We start from the raw sequence: 20060 nt of genomic DNA on the forward strand, positions 1-20060 counted from the left end.
CCCCCCCACCACACACACACAGAGAGAGAGAGAGAGAGAGAGAAGAGAAGGGAGGGAGGATACAGTGTGAGAAAACGGTAGGGGCAAGCCCTCTCTGAAGAGATGGTATTTCAAGCCAAAACTCTAGGAATGTGAAGGTGGCTGATATTCAAAGGGTAGAAGTGAGGCCATTTTAGGTAAAAGGAATGACAGGTACAGAGGTCCTGAAGCAAAAAAGTTCTTGTTGTGTTGAGTGAACAAAATAAAAGGAGCTGGTATATCTGCATCAGTGGATGTGAAGTAAAGAAGAACAAAAGCGGCATCTCTCTCCTCACCATTTCACCTGAACTCGAAGTAGGACTTAAATCCCTAACTCATTTGCCCATTAGCATCACCTTGGTGATCTTCTAAAAATTCCGAAACTCTTGATACTCCCTAAATCAGCCAAATGACAAGCCCAGAGGCAGAACACAGTCATTAGTATGTTTTGAAGCTTCCCAATGATTCCAAAGTGCAGACAGTTTGGGAACCACTGACTTAAATTGATTTTAGTGCTTAATTTCTTGTTTTGCCCATCTATAAAATGATGAGGTTCAATTTAATGAGGTCGGGTCTCTTTCTTGCTCTAAATTAGTGGATATGTATGTGCAGATCCAGGGCATTTTCACCAACCCCTTCCTCAAGTCTTTCCTCCCCAAACTTTTACCCTACGAACCTCATATTCTTTCATCCAGGCTTAAAATCCTGGAATCTTAGGCTCTTCTCTTCACACTGTTCCTACAGATCAAGCAGGCTTTGTTAATCCAAAGCATCCAGGCTTTTCATGAAGCCCTCTTCAATTCTTACCTGGATACTCACTTACTGCTGTCTCACCTTCCAATGCACCCTGCCCTGACGGCCTTTCTGAGTTCAATCCCTACTGTCTACCCAAAGCCCTTCTCAAGTGCCATCTCTCCAAGAAGCCTATGTGATAAGCTCAAGTATCTACAACAACTAATCTGTAAAGTTTCACAGTCCTCATAATTCATGTGATACAATTTAGGACTGAATTATACAGAAATATCCATTATACATTGGCCTTATCTCCCCAAATGAATGTTAAATGAGTTAATCAAATAAATACACATTTTATTAATTCCTGGCATATATTAAGCATTCAAACATTATCTAATAGTAGCAATGGTAGCATTATTTTTGGAGGTAGTGGAAGTGGCAGTGACACTGGCAGTGGTAGTGCAGTGGCAGTAGTACTAATAGTAGTAGTAGTGGTAGTAACAATCGTAGAATGTAAAGGCCCCATGTTAGCCAGGCACTTTATATACATCACCTCATTTAAACATTAAAACAATCCTGTAGAATAGGTTTTAAGCTCCTCACTTCACAAATAAGAAAGTTGGGGATTAGGAAGCTTAAGAAACTCACAGAAGGGGGATGGAAGATCTGTCTAACCCTAATTTTGTTTAACCATTACTCAATGTTCCCTCCTTATAAGCCTCCCAAAGGAGAATTCTCAGTAAGGAAGACAGGCCATGGGTTGTTCAGTTTTGCAGATTAACTAGCGTCCCCCAGCATTGGCACATAAGCAACAAATACGCATTGTGACACACTCCAGATATTTATAAACAAAATCCCTTAAAGTCATGTAATATAGCAAGTATGCCAGTAGATGCCCCTTTCTATACCAGCAATGAGAGGAGGACTTAGTCAGGTTTCTGAGTTACCTATTCCCATCTCCAGATGCCATGATTGACAAGTTCTTCTAGAAACTACTTGAGCCACTCAAGGTCAAATAAACATTTTATGTACCAAACTTGCAGAGCTCATAATCCACTCATTGAAAACACCAAGAGGGCTCCAGCAACTTAGACGTTTTCTCCATCTCTTGCCTTAAGTTTTCAAAAGCAAACATTTGGCTCTGGATGCTGATGAAGGAATAAATATGTCAATAATTCAATAACAAAATTTCTATCAGACATTTATTGGCAATCCTGTTCAAGAACATAATTGCTACAGCAACAAGGATAATTATCAGCATTTGGTGGAAGGAGAGATGTCAACCTGTTTGAAGAAATAGTGCTGTATAGAAATGCAGATAAAAATGTGTGAGAGAGTGAGGAGAGAAATAATTTATGTCCGGGTACTAACCAAAGGTAAAACTCAAGAATGTATTTTAATTTAAATCCTATGTTGCTAACAAGTTTAAAAAATATTTATTTTAAAAGAGATAATTTTTATTATTATATAAACAGAAAGAAACACATGGAAGAGATAATCCAAAACAGATAATTCAAAAGCAGTGGCAGAGCTAGAAGTTGCTCCTCTTTATTTCAGAAATATGTTATATAATTTTCTTTTTTTGTGCTTCACTTTACTTTCCTAAGTCTGATTTAGGCTAATATTATAATTAGTTTGACTTTCCTGAGCCCTCACCAAGTACCAGGGGAAGTTAATCTAAAAATGTGCTAGTGGAAGATAATATGAAAACAATTATTATAAATTAGTCATCTTGACTGAGAAAAATGGCAGGCCAAGTACCTCCCCTTCTGCCCCAAACCTCTTAAAATGGAAAAAAAAAAAAAAAAAAAAAGTTGTGTTTGAACATAAAAACTAAGTACATATGGGATAAAAATGAAACAATAGACTTCCATAATGTCAGAAAATTCTCAGCTCTGACCTGAAAAAAAATCTCAAGTAAGTGATGTTAGATCCTGGTTCCTAGTACACACTTGTTAAACAGAAATTCACTTATTCCAAAGACTGATCCAGGGTGTACAAGTCACCACAAAAGGTAACCTCATCTGATTTCTGACCCAGATTCCTGAGAGCAGAAGAAAGTTTTCCTTCCAGTAACTGAAGCAGTTCACAAATTTGTAATTATGAAACTATTTTTAAAAGATGAGTCATTTCACAATTTTTTTTCTACCTAAGATTCCCTAACCAAACTGATAGAGTCACGATTTCTTGAGACTGACTGCATGTCAGTGTATTTATAAATAGCCAAGTGGCCAGTGTTTTGTGTTGGTAGCCAAAAGCCAGTCATCCTAGGTTTCAAGGTTTGCAAGTGAAAATATTTTTATTTCTACTCCATTTTCCTTTTGGCTTAAGAAAAATTTGAACTGCACATTCAGCTAGTAATATATACAACGGTGCTTAAAACACATGTGTGAAAACCGGAATCAAATATCAGGAAAGGCAGAGTTGATGAATGTTTTTTTCTTTTAACCAAATATAACTGTGGCTTGCAGAAAAAGAAAAAAAGAAAACCTTTCTTTCCTAACCTCTAGGAAAAAAAATACAGACAACTCAGCTTGTAATAAGAGTTTAACTCAGGGTTTGACTCCCTAGTCAATTAATGTCTCCAATAGAGTGGTGTTAAAATAGGCACGTACGTGTGTGTGAATGCATTATATATAAAATATAAAGTCTCAAAAATGATACAATTATTTATACTGTAAAACAAAAATATAATACCGACAAGATCCTTACCTTTTCAAGTATAGCATTGCCTTGATGAGGATTGATGTTGTGTTGACTTATTTCTCTTTTGTATTTATATTCATAAACTTGGTCAGTGATATTAACCAGCAGAGTTGATGGACTGAAAGTTAGTTTTACACAGTCATAGACAGTTCCACTTTCTATATCAGTTGGTGCTGTAGCATATCGTAAAATTAGTCCCATTATGAGGCCTAAAAAAAAAAAAAAAAAAAGAATAAATAATGGTACTGGAGGAAGACAATCTAAAATGCCACTATTAGAAACCTATATGATTTGGAACCTTCAGAAGTGACAGGAGAAAGTGTTGGGTTATTGCCTGGTTTAGAAAAGTGTTCACTTTTGCGTAGGTACCAGTTCAACATAACATAGTGTTAGAATATTTGTAGTGAGAACCATTGCTTGAATACTCAGCATATCTTCCCATTTTTTTTCTTCCTAGTGGACCTACCAATTTTGGAGAGAAAAGACACCTAACTCCTTCTATCCATCCAAATCCTTCAAGAAAACCTTTGCTCTGTGGTAGACACTGAGTCATCTAATCAGTTAGGAGACGCAATTCCCCTGGGAGTGTTTCTGGTCCACAGACCAGCACAAATCTCAGTTATCCCCATCAGACTTTATTATGTCATACCCCATGGTTGAGGGGAGAGGTGTTCTTGTTCTTTCTCTCAGGACATGACCAAGGCAATATAGTTCTTTTTTTTTTCTTTTTCTTTTTTTCGGCTGGCAGGTATCTGTGATCATAAGTAGATCCAGTCCAAGAATGCAGCCAATATACTGAGGAGGGTAAGACTAAGACACTGGCAGAAGACAGAGCCTAGGTGTTGAAGGACATCACACAGCCACTAGATCAAGCAGCCTGCCCTAGAGCTACCCTAACTCTAAACTTCTTGCTGTGTGATATAATACATTCTCTAATTTTTCCATTTTGAATCAAGTTTCTGGTTACTTGTAGCCAAATGCATTCTAATGATACCACATTCCTTTTCATAAACAATTCAACCTGAGTGGCAGTCCTTGACTTTTAAGTTTTTAAACTCTGGTAAGATGCTCATGGCAATCTGATAACTGCAGGCTTTTTAAATGTGGATTTATTAACAAGCAACAAAGAAACATCAGAAGCCTAAACTCTGTCAATTTAAAATTAGGACTGATGTGTGTGTTTTGGGATGAATGATCCAGAGTTCACTCTTTAAAACATCTAATTTTGGAGATTTTACCTCTTTTATGAATCTAGTCATTTAATAATCTTTTATTTCTTTAGTAAAACATTTTTGGGGTGCATATTGTGTACCAGACATTTATAGGTATAAAATAAGAATACAGGCCCAGTCTTACAGGAGCTCGTTTGTATAAGTGAAGATTCATGAGCAAAGAATTATAATACAACATGACATGTGCTATGACTGCTGGGAAGCACTCTGTGATACATGAGTACAGACAGGAGGTACTCTGAAGCCCTTTGAATTATGCAAAGCTTGAGACGAATCTTAAAGGTCGCATAGATTTGTCCAGATGAGCTGAATTGGAATGAGTAGGGATCCAGTTTGCACGTGTGGGTAGCAGCACATAAGAACAGACACAGCTGAGAGTTCACTGGGATGCTCTCCCTGTGTGTAGACCAGGATCTATGCTCTCCCTGCGTGTAGAGTTGCTACTGGCAAGTGGCTGTTCAGCCAGGGGCTATGCTTCCGGATTGTCTTGCATCTGGCTGGTTCTTACCAGTGGAAAAATGATGGGGTACTGTGTAAGAAATCACTAGTGATAACCTTACAAACACAATGCATATATACAGAAAGGCGTAAGAAATCTGGTACATTTAGGGAGTCACTAGTGATGTAAAAAGAATAGAGAGAAAGAGACACAGAGACTCTAGACCTAGACCGTAGGCAGAGCCAGGTCGTAAAGAGGCTCCTCTCTCCTGCTGAGAGGTTTTGATTTTTAACCCAATGGTAATGGAGAACTACTGAAAGATTTTAGGCAGGGGAGAGTAAAACAATCAGACTTTCATGTAACCACCAACACTTTGGCAACAATGTTGAGAACTAATCAGTGAGAGATGAGAATGCAAACAGATTTCTTTAAAGATTATTTTTATTTTATTATTCCTGCTTCAGTGCTTGGCTGACTCCTCTAGAGTAATTAGAAAAATTGTATCCTAATCTCTGGGAGCAAGAGAAAATAAGTGATAGATATGTAACCCTTACTGAGTGCTTGATCCACCACAGCACAGTAGGCAACCTTCAATGCTCAGTGTTGAATGACGACAATAAAACTAGTCAGGAGCAAGAAGGGAAGATAGCTCATCTACACTCTACATGGCTTAGGGTGCTTGCATAAGAACATCATTTTTCCAACACACTTTGCCTAGAAAGGATTTAATTCCTAAAAGTTGTTGAGCAAGTACCACAAATGACACCATTACTGCTCTTTCTACTTCTACAAAGAAGGGAAGCACAAGATACTATCCGCATGGGGCCTAAATGGAAAGAACCCATATTAATGTCATTTGAAATTCCCAGTGGGTGAGCCATTTTTTTTCTTTTTTACAAAATGCTTTCAATGAAACAACAAGAAATAAATATGAAGTGTCCACTACTACTTCCCAAGCAGAGAAAGCAAGTCTTTGTCATAATAGTGACTGCCTGGTACCTAGAGTGGTTAAATTCATGCAAGACCTCCAAACCTAAATGGCCCTGACTATCCCTCTGCACTAGCTCTGGCCTCATCCTTCGAGAAGAAGCACATTGAAGTGAACGGAGGAAGCTGCTTGCTGCTGTTGTGGCAGAGGTGACCAGATGTAATATTCATGAAAGCGTACCTCTCAGATAGATCTCCCACTCTGAGAAGGCAATTGGCCAGTGGTCTCAGCTTCTGTGCTCTGGAATCCATCACCACTTTCACACTGAGGTCAGACTCCCAGCCGATGACTGAACACAGCAGGGATACTAAGGCAGGGAGATGGGGACTCCTCTGAAGGGCAACCATGGCTCAGGGACCCATCATTAATCTTGCCAAACTTTTCTTAGAATTGCACCACAGCCTAAAGATTTCCTACCCAGCTTTCCTTCCTTTCCTCGCTTCACAGGATTGGGCCTGCATCAAAACCTGACGGCTGTCCTGGCATCCTCATGCTCCCTCCCCACATTCTCTAAAGGAATGAAAATCTTTTGTACAATGAATCTCTTTCCAGCATCTGCTTCTTGGAGGACCCAAATTAACACACTTGCCAAAAGGCTTCAGCCCTCCTTTTCCCCAGACCCCAAGGGTTGAGAAGAAACAACATCTTACCAAATGTTAAGAGCCAGTGGGAAAATCTCAGCCTCCTAGCACATCTGGTTAAAAAACCCATGCACTCATTTGTGCACCCTTGCTGCAGTAGCAGCAGCTGGAAAATCCTTATTTGTCAGAGGCTACTTACCCATAGAGCCTCATAATGCTTTTTATAGTGAAACATCTACTCAGTGTTTTGCCATATGCTGACAGAAATATGGAGTGTTGAATTAATGTACACTGACACAATATTGTATATGAGTAGGTGACAGATAAAGTAGGACTGCTAGTAGAAAGAAAATGTTCATGAGAGTGGGTTGTTTTTATACCACACAAAGACACAAGATTAAGAAAGCAGAAATCATTTGTTCACAGAAGAAGTAAAGAGGAGGCTGGCTGCCATGGCTTATGAACAGTACAAAAGCACCACTCTTGTTGGTAAACCATGAAACCAGGCCCCTTCTTGCTGGAGAAGAAAAGAAGCCAGCCTGCCCCTGCAAAGGGATACCCACCCAGTCCATGTGCAAACAGCCCTGGCCCCAGGTTGTGGGTCCCACATACACAACACTTCTCTGAGATCTGTCCCCTGGCCAGTTGGTGGCATCTCCTTCTCTAGGAAGGAACTCTAGTCTAGATGCATCCCCTGCTCCTTCAAGTCTGGGCGTCTGGATACCTAGGGTGACAGCAGGGTGTACCTGTGCTTTCGTGAACCCTGACTTCTCTCCACAGCATACAAGTCCCACAGAAAGCATGGACAATAGACTTCATTCCTAAAGCACTCACTATCCTAAAATGTCCCTCTTAAGTCCCACCTGTGGGCACCAGAACCCTGATAAAGTCTGTGCTCATTGAACTCCTTCATCTTTGCATTCTGACAGCATTTATTGTTTGAACCACACACTTTAGAGGCCAGCTTTACAAAGACATATTATTCAGTGCCGCTTTACAGATCTTAGCTTTTTCTCCCCAACTAGATGATGAGACTGTTTAACGTAGAGGCTCTGTGCTACTCTTTACCTTTTTTCCTCTAGAAAAGCCAAGCACTTTGGGCAGAATTGTAGCCCAACTTTCTTCAAGTCCACAAGCTCCCCTGGAGTCAAGAAGAAAAGGATCCTCCGAGTTTATGTAGTCAGTCAGTTACTTTGTGACATTTTGAGTGTCACAAAGAAGGAACATCACACCAAATGCTGTGATGTCCCTGTCCTTGCAGAGTGTTCAACATAACTCTTATATAGCACATGCATGGCATACAGTTGATAGCATGATGTTTGTGAGAGAAGAAAGAAGAGAGGGGACAGAAGGAGGAAACAGCCTCAGGAGTACTCAAACCAAGAAACATTAGAAAGATGAGACTTATCTTCCTGAACTGACTCTCATTTTATTATCCACATTGAAAATAAGAAAAACACCAGTCCCTTACTCTATTACTCCCTTATTACCTGTTCAGGCTGCAGACACCCAAGGCATTGCTCTAGGGCTTGTAGGAGTTATTATAAAAATGAATAAAATATGATTTTGTCCTTAAATACTAAAATATCTTAACCTACCAGCCCCTTCCCTTCTGCCAAATCCTGCCATCCTAATTTCCGGTAAGAATAAGGTATAACAAGTATTTACTAATTTTTTTATATGAAGTCTGCATTTCATAACCAATTTCCTTGCATCTTATTGATGGTCATTCTACATGATGCTGAAGCATTTTCTTAAAGTGGCTTTTCTTAGAGAAATAAAAGATAGGGACTTACTTTTTTAAAAAGCTTAAAGCAGATTTCAGAATGTTTTTTAAAACGCAAAAGTGTTTTAAGGGGATTTTAATCTCTTTGCCTGTGTTCAGCACTATAATTGTGTCCAGACACCATCACAGAGTTCCCTGCTGCTTGGCACAACTCTGGCCAGATCTCTTTAGACTCCATTCCTATAGCAGTAGAGCTTCCCCAGAGTTGCACAATGCAACAAGCACAACTGTATACATGTGCCTAATTAGACTGTTACAAAGGTCTATATTTAAGTGCTACATGATGTTGGAAGAATTTAGGAGTCTAAAGCAAATGTAGTTAACACATAAAGATTGTAGGAGAACTGAGTTTTGCAGTTCTTTCACTCTCACTGCATTGAGTGGCTACCAAGAATAATCTAGATTAATGAGGCATTGCCAATTCCCTAAAATAAGAAGATATAACCTCAAACTACGTAATATTATATAACATCATATTTCAGCCTGGTAAGTGTATCAGGTCCTATTGACTGCCAGCCCAATGTCTATCCTTGTTTACCCCACAAAGTCCTGGTTTATTTGCTGTCCACCCCTCCACACATAGCCATATGCTTTGGGGAAGTTGAACTCACTCCAGCTCCAGGGATGTTCTCACTCTCCCTGCTGATAACTGGTTCTGGAATGGATACGTGACCCTATTCCTGTCAATAAGAAGTGAAGGGAATTTGCTAGGGAGCTTCTTAGAAAGGGTTTCACATCCTACAAGAGAGACACAGAAGAGATGAGCTCTCTTCTTTTCCAGTATATTACTGGGCCCGGTTAGGACACCAGGCACTGCCGTAGCCACTTCACTGACAGCCTGATGTTGAAGTCAGCACTGAAGGTAGAAGAACAGAGAAAAGGAAAGAACCTGGGTTTTTGATGACAAAAGTAGGTGCTGAATCAAATGGCTTTGAAGACTACTTTTCTCTGGACTTCCAGTTATGGGAGATAATAAATGTCTTTATTGCTTAATTCTATTTCTCTCAGGGTTTCTGTTACTTGAAACTGAATGCATCTTAACAGATAGAAAAGCCATTGGTTTTCCTCTCACAAAGCAATGTACAAAGTTTTAAGGGACCCTAAAGAAAAGACCAACTAACCCCACCCACTACAGTATGGGAAAAACTTAATAGAAGAGGTTCTCAAGGATGTATAAGACTTCACCAAGTAGAGAAGAGGGTATGACATTTTAGGGAGAGGTATACAGAAATCAAGGAGCCCAATGTCAATGATGCATATCAAACAGTTTGGGATGGGCACTTAGGGCAGTGCAGGCAAAGGGCCTTGGCACAACAGAGGACTGCCAAGTGTTCAGGAGGGAGAGGTGGTTAGCAAGGTGGTCTTGAGGAAAAACCGAGTGAGTTCCTTGTTGGGAGGCAGATTTGCTCTGTTTTAGAGCAGAGGAAACAGCATTTAGAGATAATTCTTTGAAGACAGAAAAGAGAATTGAGGGACAGAGAAGACACAGAGAGGAAGTTAACATTACATTTAGTTTATATTTACATAAGGGACAATTTAGAACATCTGAGTGGAGGAATTTCAAGATGGAAGGAATAACGCTCAAGGAGGAATGTTCTTTACCACCTTTAAAGCAAGACTTTAAGGCAGGGAATCTGTGACATTATTATTTCAGTCACTCAGATTAAAAAATTATGAACTAGGAATTCAAATGTGAGCATAAAGAAGAAGGAAACAGTCTGAAAAATAATCTAAGGAAACAAAATCAGTGAACAACATCTAACTGTAAGATAATATTCACAAAGATCATATTTTAACTGCGTCTACAAAATTTTTAACTTTTTATTTGATGTTTATCCCTTCCCATTTTAGAAAAAGTCTTTAACCCCCCGCTCTTCCCCGCGCTCTCCCTTTTTGAACTTAAACTACCTAAATGCATTTCTAATCGTTCTTCCTTTTTAGCAATTTAGTATTTGCTCTGAAACTTAGTCAGCAGCGATGCGAACAATAATAACAACCATATAATCGTAGTAACAACATCTCACTGCCTTCCTGTTTTTAGTGGTACAGCTCTCGCTTCTTTCTCTGTCCTTCTCCCACCCGTTAAAAAAACGAAGGAAAGTATAGGTCTTGCTAAAAGTCACAATTTATTGCTCTGTGCTAGCTCACCATCAACTTGTTTTGGTGAAGAGTCCCAGAATGATTTCAGAACAGATCTGGAGCACCTGCCAATTAAGAGAACCTTATTAAATTCCAAAGTAGAAAGTAGTCCATGAAGCTAATTCACCTTGTGATGCCTTGTTCAAAGTTTCCCTCTTCTCAGAGGATAGAGTCACATGAAAACTGCCAGAAAGTTCCAACCATCAGATCCTCCATCAGAGTGGGGTGTCTAATGTCCACAATCCATCCTTGATTCACAACAAACAACACACACGTACACATCATAAGCACATGCATGCACACATATATAGCACACATGTACACACACATGCACATACATAGACACAACACACATGCAAGCACATACAAACACACACATACACGTATACACAATGTACACACTTCACAAAACTCTGGGATTTCTAACAGTATAATAGATAACTTTTCTTTAGAACCTATTTCAACCATCAGCTTATATATAGCTAACACCCTTCCTTGCAATCATCTTAGGAAGTTGACAGAAGAAACGTAGAGATAGAGATGTCTAACTAGATGTACACTGAATAAACAAATGGTTTCTTACTTTGTAATGTTTATACAACACAGTTTATTTTTATCTCAAACCAGAGGTGGAGACATTACAAAGTGTTACAGACAGTGAAAGAAAGACTCTTTAGTAAAGGGAGATGGTCTTCCAACCCTCCCCCTTTCACCATAGGAGAGTAATGGGATAAGAAAGAAATAAGAGAAAACAGAGGAAATGAAACTAGGAACAACATTTCAATTTTATTTTCCTCGCAAAGTAGTTCTCAAACTTCACTGCATCAGAACCTCCTGGAAAGTTTGTTAAAACACAGTTTGCTGGATACCACCCCAGGGTTTCTGATTCCCTTCGTCTGGGCTGGGAATGGCATATTTGCATTTCTAACAAGTTCTCAGGTGCTGCTGATGGTGCTGGACAGAAAACACACTGAGAAGCTTTGTCCTTTGAGACAATAGTTCCTACCAACATGAGTCCTCACAGTCCTGAAATTCCATCAAAATTCATACCATCTTGGGCTCATGCACACAGGTTTCAGAGCTTGGAAAACCCAGAAGCATAGTTAATGGTTCTACCTTCAGTCTCTTCCAAAAATTAAATTCAGTTTAACTAACATATGATGAAAACCTGTTTTGCATGATTTATATACATTCAGAGTCCCTTCTCAAACTATTTATAGTACCTGTTGTACCCATTGTTTCAACCATAGGCATTTAAAACCAGAAAGAACATGAACTTGCAACATGACTATCCCTCAAGCTGGGACGATGTTTCCAGGTAGGCTTGGAATATTTCAACTCCAGCTACTTAATATGGATGTATTTTCACAGTATTGCCCCCATCCTGTTTCCCACAGTGGGCTTTTCGCTATAGACAGTGGAACATTTCTGAGGCTTCCAGGTAGAGGAGAAACTTAACTACCTTTGCCCTGAATCATTCCCTACCCTGACTTCATGGGACAGTTACACATCAAGAGCAGACTTGGACGAGAGAACAACTGCAGCCAGAATTTGAGAGTGCTCGCTTTCAAAAGAGTGTTCTTGCCAACCATTCTGGGCAGAGTTGGTGAAGTCATAAGTTTTCTGAGTTTCTGTTTCCTTATATGCAAACTAAAGATGATCTTGCCTGTTCAGCATGGTTGTTGTGAGGATTAGTGATAATGTATATAGTTACACATCTCAATCTCTATCTCTCTTCTGTAAACTTCCTAAGGTACCATCATCTGGCACAGAGCAGTTAATTAAAAAACAGCAATTATTCTAGGACTACATAAGCGATAGAGGTGAAAGAACAGAGGTTATATGTTCTGAATTTGAAGTACAGCCCTGTTGATTATCAGCAAGTTACTTTCTGTCTCTCAGTGTTGGTTTCCTCATCTGTAACATGAAAACGATAACACTCCCTCCTAAACACACACACACACACACACACACACACACACACACACAAACACACACACGTTGTAGATAGCAGATGACCACATGAATCCAAACTGCTAAAGTTTGAGACCTAGCCCTGGCATTCAGTAGATGTGCAACTTTGGGCAAGTTACTTCATGTTTTAGTACCTCAGTTTTCCTACCTAAAAAATGGTTGTTGTGAGGATTAAATGAGTTAATACATGTAAAGTGCTTATAATAGCATAGTTTATATCAGGAATGCTATTTGTGTTAGCTATTTTTATTTTCGTATATCAACTTTTTGACATAATAGATGTTTAACAAACATCTATTTTAGATGTTTAGTAAATATTAGCTCTCCATATCCCCACTTTGTTAAGTATATAACATTAATTCAATTTAGATTGTCTACAATATCTACATAAATAATTTGAATCATAAATATATTTTCTTGACATGCACTTTCATTAGCCTTTCAAACACTGAGGGGGGAACCTTCGAGGCACCACAGTAGTTCACAGTAAAGTTTCATCTATAGCTTCTTTGAGATTCAGAATATATAGTTTATTCATTTATTTAGTTTATTTATTCAAAATATAAAGGCTATTATTTATTTATTTATTTATTTTTGATACAGAGTCTTCCTCTGTCACCTAGGTTGGAGTGCAATGGTGCAAGCTCAGCTCACTGCAACCTCCGCATCCCGAGTTCAAGCAGTTCTCCTGCCTCAGCCTCCCGAGTAGCTCAGATTACAGGTGCCCACTACCATGCCTGGTTAATTTTTGTATTTTTTGGTAGAGACAGAGTTTCACCATGTTGGTCAGGCTGCTCTCGAACTCCTGACCTCAGGTGATCCACCCGCCTCAGTCTCCCAAAGTGCTGGGATTACAGGAGTGAGCCACAGCACCTGACCTGGCTATTTTCTTAAAATCAACTTTTAAAAACATACAGAGTGCAGTTCAGGTGCCGTGGCTCACGCCTGTAATCCCAGCACTTTGGGAGGCCAAAGCAGATGAATCACGAGGTCAGGAGATCGAGACCATCCTGGCTAACGCGGTGAAATCCCATCTCTACTAAAAATACAAAAAATTAGCAAAATTAGCCGGGCGTGGTGGCAGGCGCCTGTAGTCCCAGCTATTCAGGAGGCTGAGGCAGGAGAATGGCTTGAACCTGGGAGGCGGAGCTGGCAGTGAGCCGAGATAGTGCCACTGCACTCCAACCTGGGCGACAGAGTGAGAATCCGTCTCAAAAATACATAAATAAATAAATAAATAAATAAATAAATAAATAAACAAACAAGCATACAGACTGCAGTATGCCTTTCATTCTTCCAGTATTTTACCTTTCTCTGGCAAATGTATCAACACAAGGAAAACATTGCACAAATCTCTGAAGTTCCTTAAAAATCAAGTTTTTTACACCAAAAGGGAGAAGAAGTTTGGTATGCTGGGCTCCTAATCCTGATTACCTTTCTTGCAGAGCCCTTCAAATTAAACCAGAGCTACTCTTGTTTTCATAAAAAATGCATCTGCAAACTGTGGAATACATAGCCAGTCCTCACTATTCTGGTGGTTTAACTTGTTCTCCTCACCTTTCTGACAGGAACTCAACAGAATTTACTAAGCACTCCTTGCAAAATCAGAGCAGAAGCAGGAAGTACTAACAGTGCTGAAATAACACTAACTAAAATCCTGTCTGAGAGAAAGGACTGGATATCATTATAGGCTGCCATGTTCTGGAAGGAAAGTTTCTGGTTTGGGCTGCAGTGGTGGAAAGATGCCTGATGGTTGAACTCAGTCTTGGCCTGAATTTTGAAGGACTTTTGCAGCTGGAAGGGAGATGTATGATATCTGTTCCTTTCTTCCCCATTTTACAGATGAAAAAATAAGGCCAGATGTTACATCATTTGCCCAAAATAATGCATCTAGCTATTGAAAAAAAAAAAAAAATCATCAAGATTGAGAAACTTAAACCTCCAGGGTAGCACATCAATGTTTTCTCTATAAAACATGCCACAGTGGAATAAGTAGAGCCTTGGAAGGACCTTCAGCCAGTGGGAAGGGGGTGAAATAGCAGGAAGCATCTCCCATAGGCCTGGCATCAAGGAGACTGGGCTGTCCTGGAAGAGGGTAAAATTTTCAAACCTTGATGATTCACTATGTAATTGTGTTTTCTTTAAATCTTGAAAAACTTTCTGTTGAGTGAATTAAATTGATCCTATTTAACTCTTAAGCACATTCCTAAAGAATCAGAAAACGCTTTAATATGGAAAAGTTTAATGAATTCAAAATGTAAACTTTGTGCCTTGAAATGTGTTATTTGCCCACTAAACAGTGGCCACAATTTTTACATGAATTCAGAGACTAACTTCTATGGGAAGGCCAGGAAATCAAAGGCAGAAATCTAAGAGGTTTAAATTGCTCCGTCCCTAAGCTCAGATCCCAGACCTCAAATGCACAGGATTATAAATGTCCTGTAAAGTATGGCAGCCCCCAGTGATATATAATGGAATTCTTAATGCTATCAGGGAGCAAGGAGCAAATTTCTTTTAAGAGCACTGAACAGGGGATACAGGCCCTCAGTGAGCAGTACTAAGTGCACCAGCTGCTGTCAATCAATATTTTAACCACTAATTGTCATTTATGCTTTCAGTCCAATGTAAATTAATATCGTTATGGCTTATATTTTAAACTAGTTATGGATTCTAATCCTTCAATTTTGAAATGAGAACCATCGAATATCGTAATAGATTACCCATTACTGTTCCTGGTGAAGCAAAAATATGGTTATAAAGCTGCCACTAATTTTTTATAAGCTTCCTATGACTCTTAATAACAAGAAAAAAATATTTTTTATATAATGGATTATTTATACTATTTGGAGTACCATATGTATCGCTGATTGACACAGAGTCTAGCCAAATGCCACACAATTTTTCTTGGTCTCTACAACTCTTCATATATTTTAAGGTTAACAACTTGAAAATTATTTCTAACAATAAATATATAAGAACATTAAACATTCTGCTTGATAACTTTTCTCTGCATTTTTTAAACTGCTCACTTTCTAAGCCCCTGGTATCTAGAATTTTTAAATTGGACTCTCAGGGACGTTGATAAAATAGACTCAACATCTATTGAGTCTTCTAAAGAACATTTGACACATGTCAAAGGAATACTGGCAGAAACGCAGATGACAGAATAGGCTGAAGTATTATAGGAAATTTGATGCTGGGGAAAAACATTTATCATTCTCGATACAGGACAAGTGATACATTATACGAATAGTGAGAGCAAGAGCAGTACTCGGTGGAGAAGGGGAGTTGCTAGCCAAACTCATTGATAAGCATTATGTTCAGGTCCACTAAATCTTACACCATGTTTCATTACAAGCATAACAAGCATATGTGTGTGTAGCATGGAGATGACTGTTACAGTCTACTCTCAAATGTTTACATCCTAAAGAATAAGAAATTTTAAAAGTTTTTCCTTCCTTTCTTCTTTTCTTTTTTTTTTCTTTTCTCCCTTCCCTTCCCTTCCCTTCCCTTCCCTTTCTTTTCTTCCCTCCTTCTTTCTTTCTCTCTTTATCTCTTTCTTTCTTTCGACAGGGTCTCACTCTGTTACCTAGGCTCAAGTGAAGGCTGGAGTGAAGTAGCACAGTCATAGCTCAAAAAGCTTAAGTTTTAAACATAGTTTTGTTTCTTTTCTTCCCCATTGGTTATCAGCATGGCCCCTGCTCTTGCAAAAGCTATGAGTTTAATTCTCTAATGGAAAAGGGAATTTGTACAGTGTGGGATGCTGAAAATTCACTCTTTTAGACCTCCTGGAAAAGAGAATCTGGCTAATCCTGAAAGCTTAACCATATGAGGATGCATCCAGATCCCAGAGACACATCCTTTCTCCAGGAAAATTATTGCAATAATGTACTTATTTTTAAATATCTTAGCATCTCTTAGTAAAGAGATGGAGGTTGAATCCCACCTCAACAGCTAACTACATGACTTTCATCTCTCTAAGTCTTCATTTCTTTGTCTGCAAAATGAGAATGCTGGATTTATGATCTTTGAGGCTCCTTCCCCATCTATGAATTCCAAGTTCATTTATAACTGTTGGACAATTAATTCACTTGGCATCTCCTTTCCCCTATCATTAAAAGTGTTTACTAGAGTATCCCATCGTGTTCTTCTGGTGCAGTTTCAGACTATTTTGTTACATTACTGACAGAAAGTTCCTAATAAGCATTTAAGATATAACATTTAGGACATCCCTGAAGAAGAAATGTGACAAGTCATGAATGCCACCCATATGGAGTAGTTTCAGAAAACATAGGGAGAGTTCTTTCAGGTGAACGTGAACCTTAGTAAGACACACAGAGGAGTGAAGGCACATGGACCAGCCATGAGTGGCTATTCAGTTTTGGAAAGTCCCTTCACTTCTCTGGGATTCAGCTTCTTTCTCTGTAAAATAAAGGGGGCAGAGAAGATAACCTCTAAAATTCTGTGACATCCTAACAATTATGATTCTATGCCAAGAAAAAGTTAAACATCACTAAAATATGTCTTTTCATTGATTTATATAGTCAAGATAACTGAAAGATACTCAAAATTTCTAATAATAGAATACATATACATATGCATATCTTCATAATTTTTATAATCCTTTTACATTGCACTGGTTCAGAATTTGCTTTCAATAACTTTTACATTTAAAAACTCATGAAAGAAGAATAGGAATCAGAGAACCCAACTTAATTCCACTCATAAACTTTAAGCCTTATCTGCCTTAAGAACAGCAATTTAGAGAAATGCTACGTCAACAGCAGTGGTCAATGAACTATTATTTTATGATTTCAAGCACAATTTAAAATATTTCAGAGAGTTTTCAGGATTAAAGGTAATCTGGAATTTTCAGGTTCAGAAATAAGAGTTACTGTTTGTATTGTGAATGCAAAATATGTCTGAATTTTAGTAGGTTATCAAAACGTTTACAAAAACAATATCCCCACCATTGAACTTGGTACATGAGTCATAGTTCAATCAAATTCAGGGATGTGAAGAAATCTTTCCCTCTAATAAAGGTTGGCAATCTATTAAATCTGCATAGTTTTGGTAAAGCTCATATGTCCCTTTAATATGATATCAAGAATTATATTGTTTCTGGCTTCTCAGATTCTATTCCATATCCTTGCAGATTACGTATTAGTCAAGTCAAGAGAAAAATTCTGTTCACGATGGAGATAGGCAAATGACAGGAACCTAGGGCTTCGTATCTGATGGCATCACTTCCTTTTTGTTTGCTATTTCTCTCCCACCTGATTGTGACTTTTTTTCTCTTAAATGAGAGTTTTCTTGTATCTGTTAAGACCCTCAATACTGGCTGGGAATGGTGGCTCATGCCCGTAATGCCAGCATTTTGGGAAGCCAAGGTCAGAAGATCTCTTTAGGCCAGGAGTTGGAGACCAGCCTGGGCAACATAGTGAGACTAAATTTTAAAAAATAAGTAAAACAATACAGCAAAAAATTTTTAAAAGACCCTCAATACCAAGGAATTTAACTCTGTGCTCTGAATGGATCAGCATATCAGCCTCCTGAGCCTGAAACTTCCACCTTATAGCTCAAGTATCTCACAGTGGGATCCACTTAAGGCTTAGGATTCCTTATGTTCTCAAATCATGACTATACACTGTTAATATCAGGACATCACAGGATTAGCTTATATAATGTGCATTGATCTTGTACCCTGAATCTCAGGCTTAGGAAAGGGTTTCAGGATTTCCAAAATTGCTATAAATTATAGCAATGCCTTGCCTGTTGCCATTGTGTTCAAACTTCCTATCCATTGTCAGGCTGAGATAAGAGCAGCGAAGTCAACTATTTCATCAGTAACACCAGTTTATTAATGAAAACTGTTGTCTTTCATTTTACTTTAAAAGATGAGAGTACAGACTAGATAATCTCTGTCAGACTTTATTAAACTTTCTGAAAGGAATAATATGGTAAGTTGCCCAGAAAGAGCAATACTGTAGGTGTTAAATATTTTTCCACACCTTGGCCTCCAATAAATAAATGAGAGATACATAACAAATAACACTAACAATGATAATCATAAGTTAGAACATCTGAAATCAGGCTAAGAAGTAAAAGTACTGCATAAAGAAACTGTCATTTCTTTATAACTTTTATTACAAGAAAATTAAACGTTGTTCATATAAATAAAAAGGACTTGGACACAATATTCTCATAAGAGGGATGGGGTTAGTTTCTGCAAGTTTTCTTTTTGAAATTAGTTGATATAAGAGGATTTACTCCAGACATTTTGAAGTGATGTTTTTTCTAGAACTTTGTAAGTTCATCAGTGCAGCCAGTGAGAGAAGGCTGCTCTTTGTGACTGCAGAGCCATCACTTCCCAACATCATTGCAAAAACAAACAGCTCGCCCTCGATTCCCCACATGACAATGGACCCGCATCTGTCAACAGACTTGCATTATGTGCCGTGTGAGAACATGACTAGGACATTTGCTCTCGTGACATGGCAAATTTCGGCGGCTTGTCTGGAAAGAGATTAGTAATAATCACGCTGCGGCACCTTTCATCAAGCTAAAGACATTTCAATCAGCACATTTTCTCCAGTTTCGGTACTTTGCTATCTGAGCACAAGTCTCTAATTACGCTCAAGCAACAAGTTTCACATCAATCTCCCAATTTATGCACTCACCATACACCATTGCTCCTCCAGTTTCATGCAAGAAGCGGAATCGATGATTTTTAAATAACCAGATTGTCAAAATGGTAAGGATGAGCAAAAAATTGAAGACAAGCAGCTCCACCGCTCCCTGATGTTGAAACTGATACTCATCTTTTTCTGACATAATCCTTGACTGTCTCTCCATTCTCCAGTCTTCTTGGGATTCCTTAGATAAAAACCTGGATAAGGGCTATTTTATCAAGATTTGCCTAAGACAGTCTGACTGCCTGAGAATTTCAGAAGAAACACTGCCACTTTAGCTGCTATTTCACAAGCATTCTGCCCTGGCTTAGTATTCAGATGGCTTCTAGTTACAACTTCCTGTTTCTCTCTTAAAGCAGCCCTGTCTCTTTTCAAATTCCAGAGTGTGTGGTTTCATCACTGACTCTTAATGTCTTTAAATGATTCATCTCATGAAAATATCTTTCATACTGGACAAATCTGCAAGCAGTGATTCTAAGATCTTGAATCATGGTCTTCTTGTTCCAAACAAGTCTTCTTAAGCTGCATAAATATGAACCGTAGATTAATAATAAAAAAGGTAGCCTTACACAAGCAACGTTTTCTAAGTTCCAAAAGCCAGTTCCTGATTCAACTTCACCTAAATGTAAGATCTTTCCTCTCTAACCAAAACCTGCCAAAGTGATGGGGATTGATAGCACAGTTATCAATCAGCCTCTGTGCTCTAAATGGATCAGCATATTAGCCTCCTGAAAAGATATTATACTGCTTAGCCTGAAACTTCCACCTCA

The 20060-nt window shown here is 38.6% G+C and overlaps 1 protein-coding gene across 1 annotated transcript in view; it reads right to left on the minus strand.

Moving 5' to 3' along the window:
- The window catches only part of SLC9A9 (solute carrier family 9 member A9), a 597181-nt gene extending 577519 nt beyond the window's left edge, over positions 1-19662 (minus strand). The window contains exons 1-2 of the mRNA XM_017882282.1: positions 19279-19662; positions 3466-3668 (exon numbers count right to left, since the gene is read on the minus strand). Coding sequence (XP_017737771.1) covers positions 3466-3668; positions 19279-19453 — 378 coding nt within the window. The 5' untranslated portion in view covers positions 19454-19662. The remainder of the gene's footprint in view (positions 1-3465; positions 3669-19278) is intronic.
- Positions 19663-20060: the final 398 nt, after the last annotated feature.

Source organism: Rhinopithecus bieti, unplaced genomic scaffold, assembly GCF_001698545.2.
Source record: "Rhinopithecus bieti isolate Rb0 unplaced genomic scaffold, ASM169854v2 scaffold_12642, whole genome shotgun sequence".
Lineage (NCBI taxonomy): Eukaryota > Metazoa > Chordata > Mammalia > Primates > Cercopithecidae > Rhinopithecus > Rhinopithecus bieti.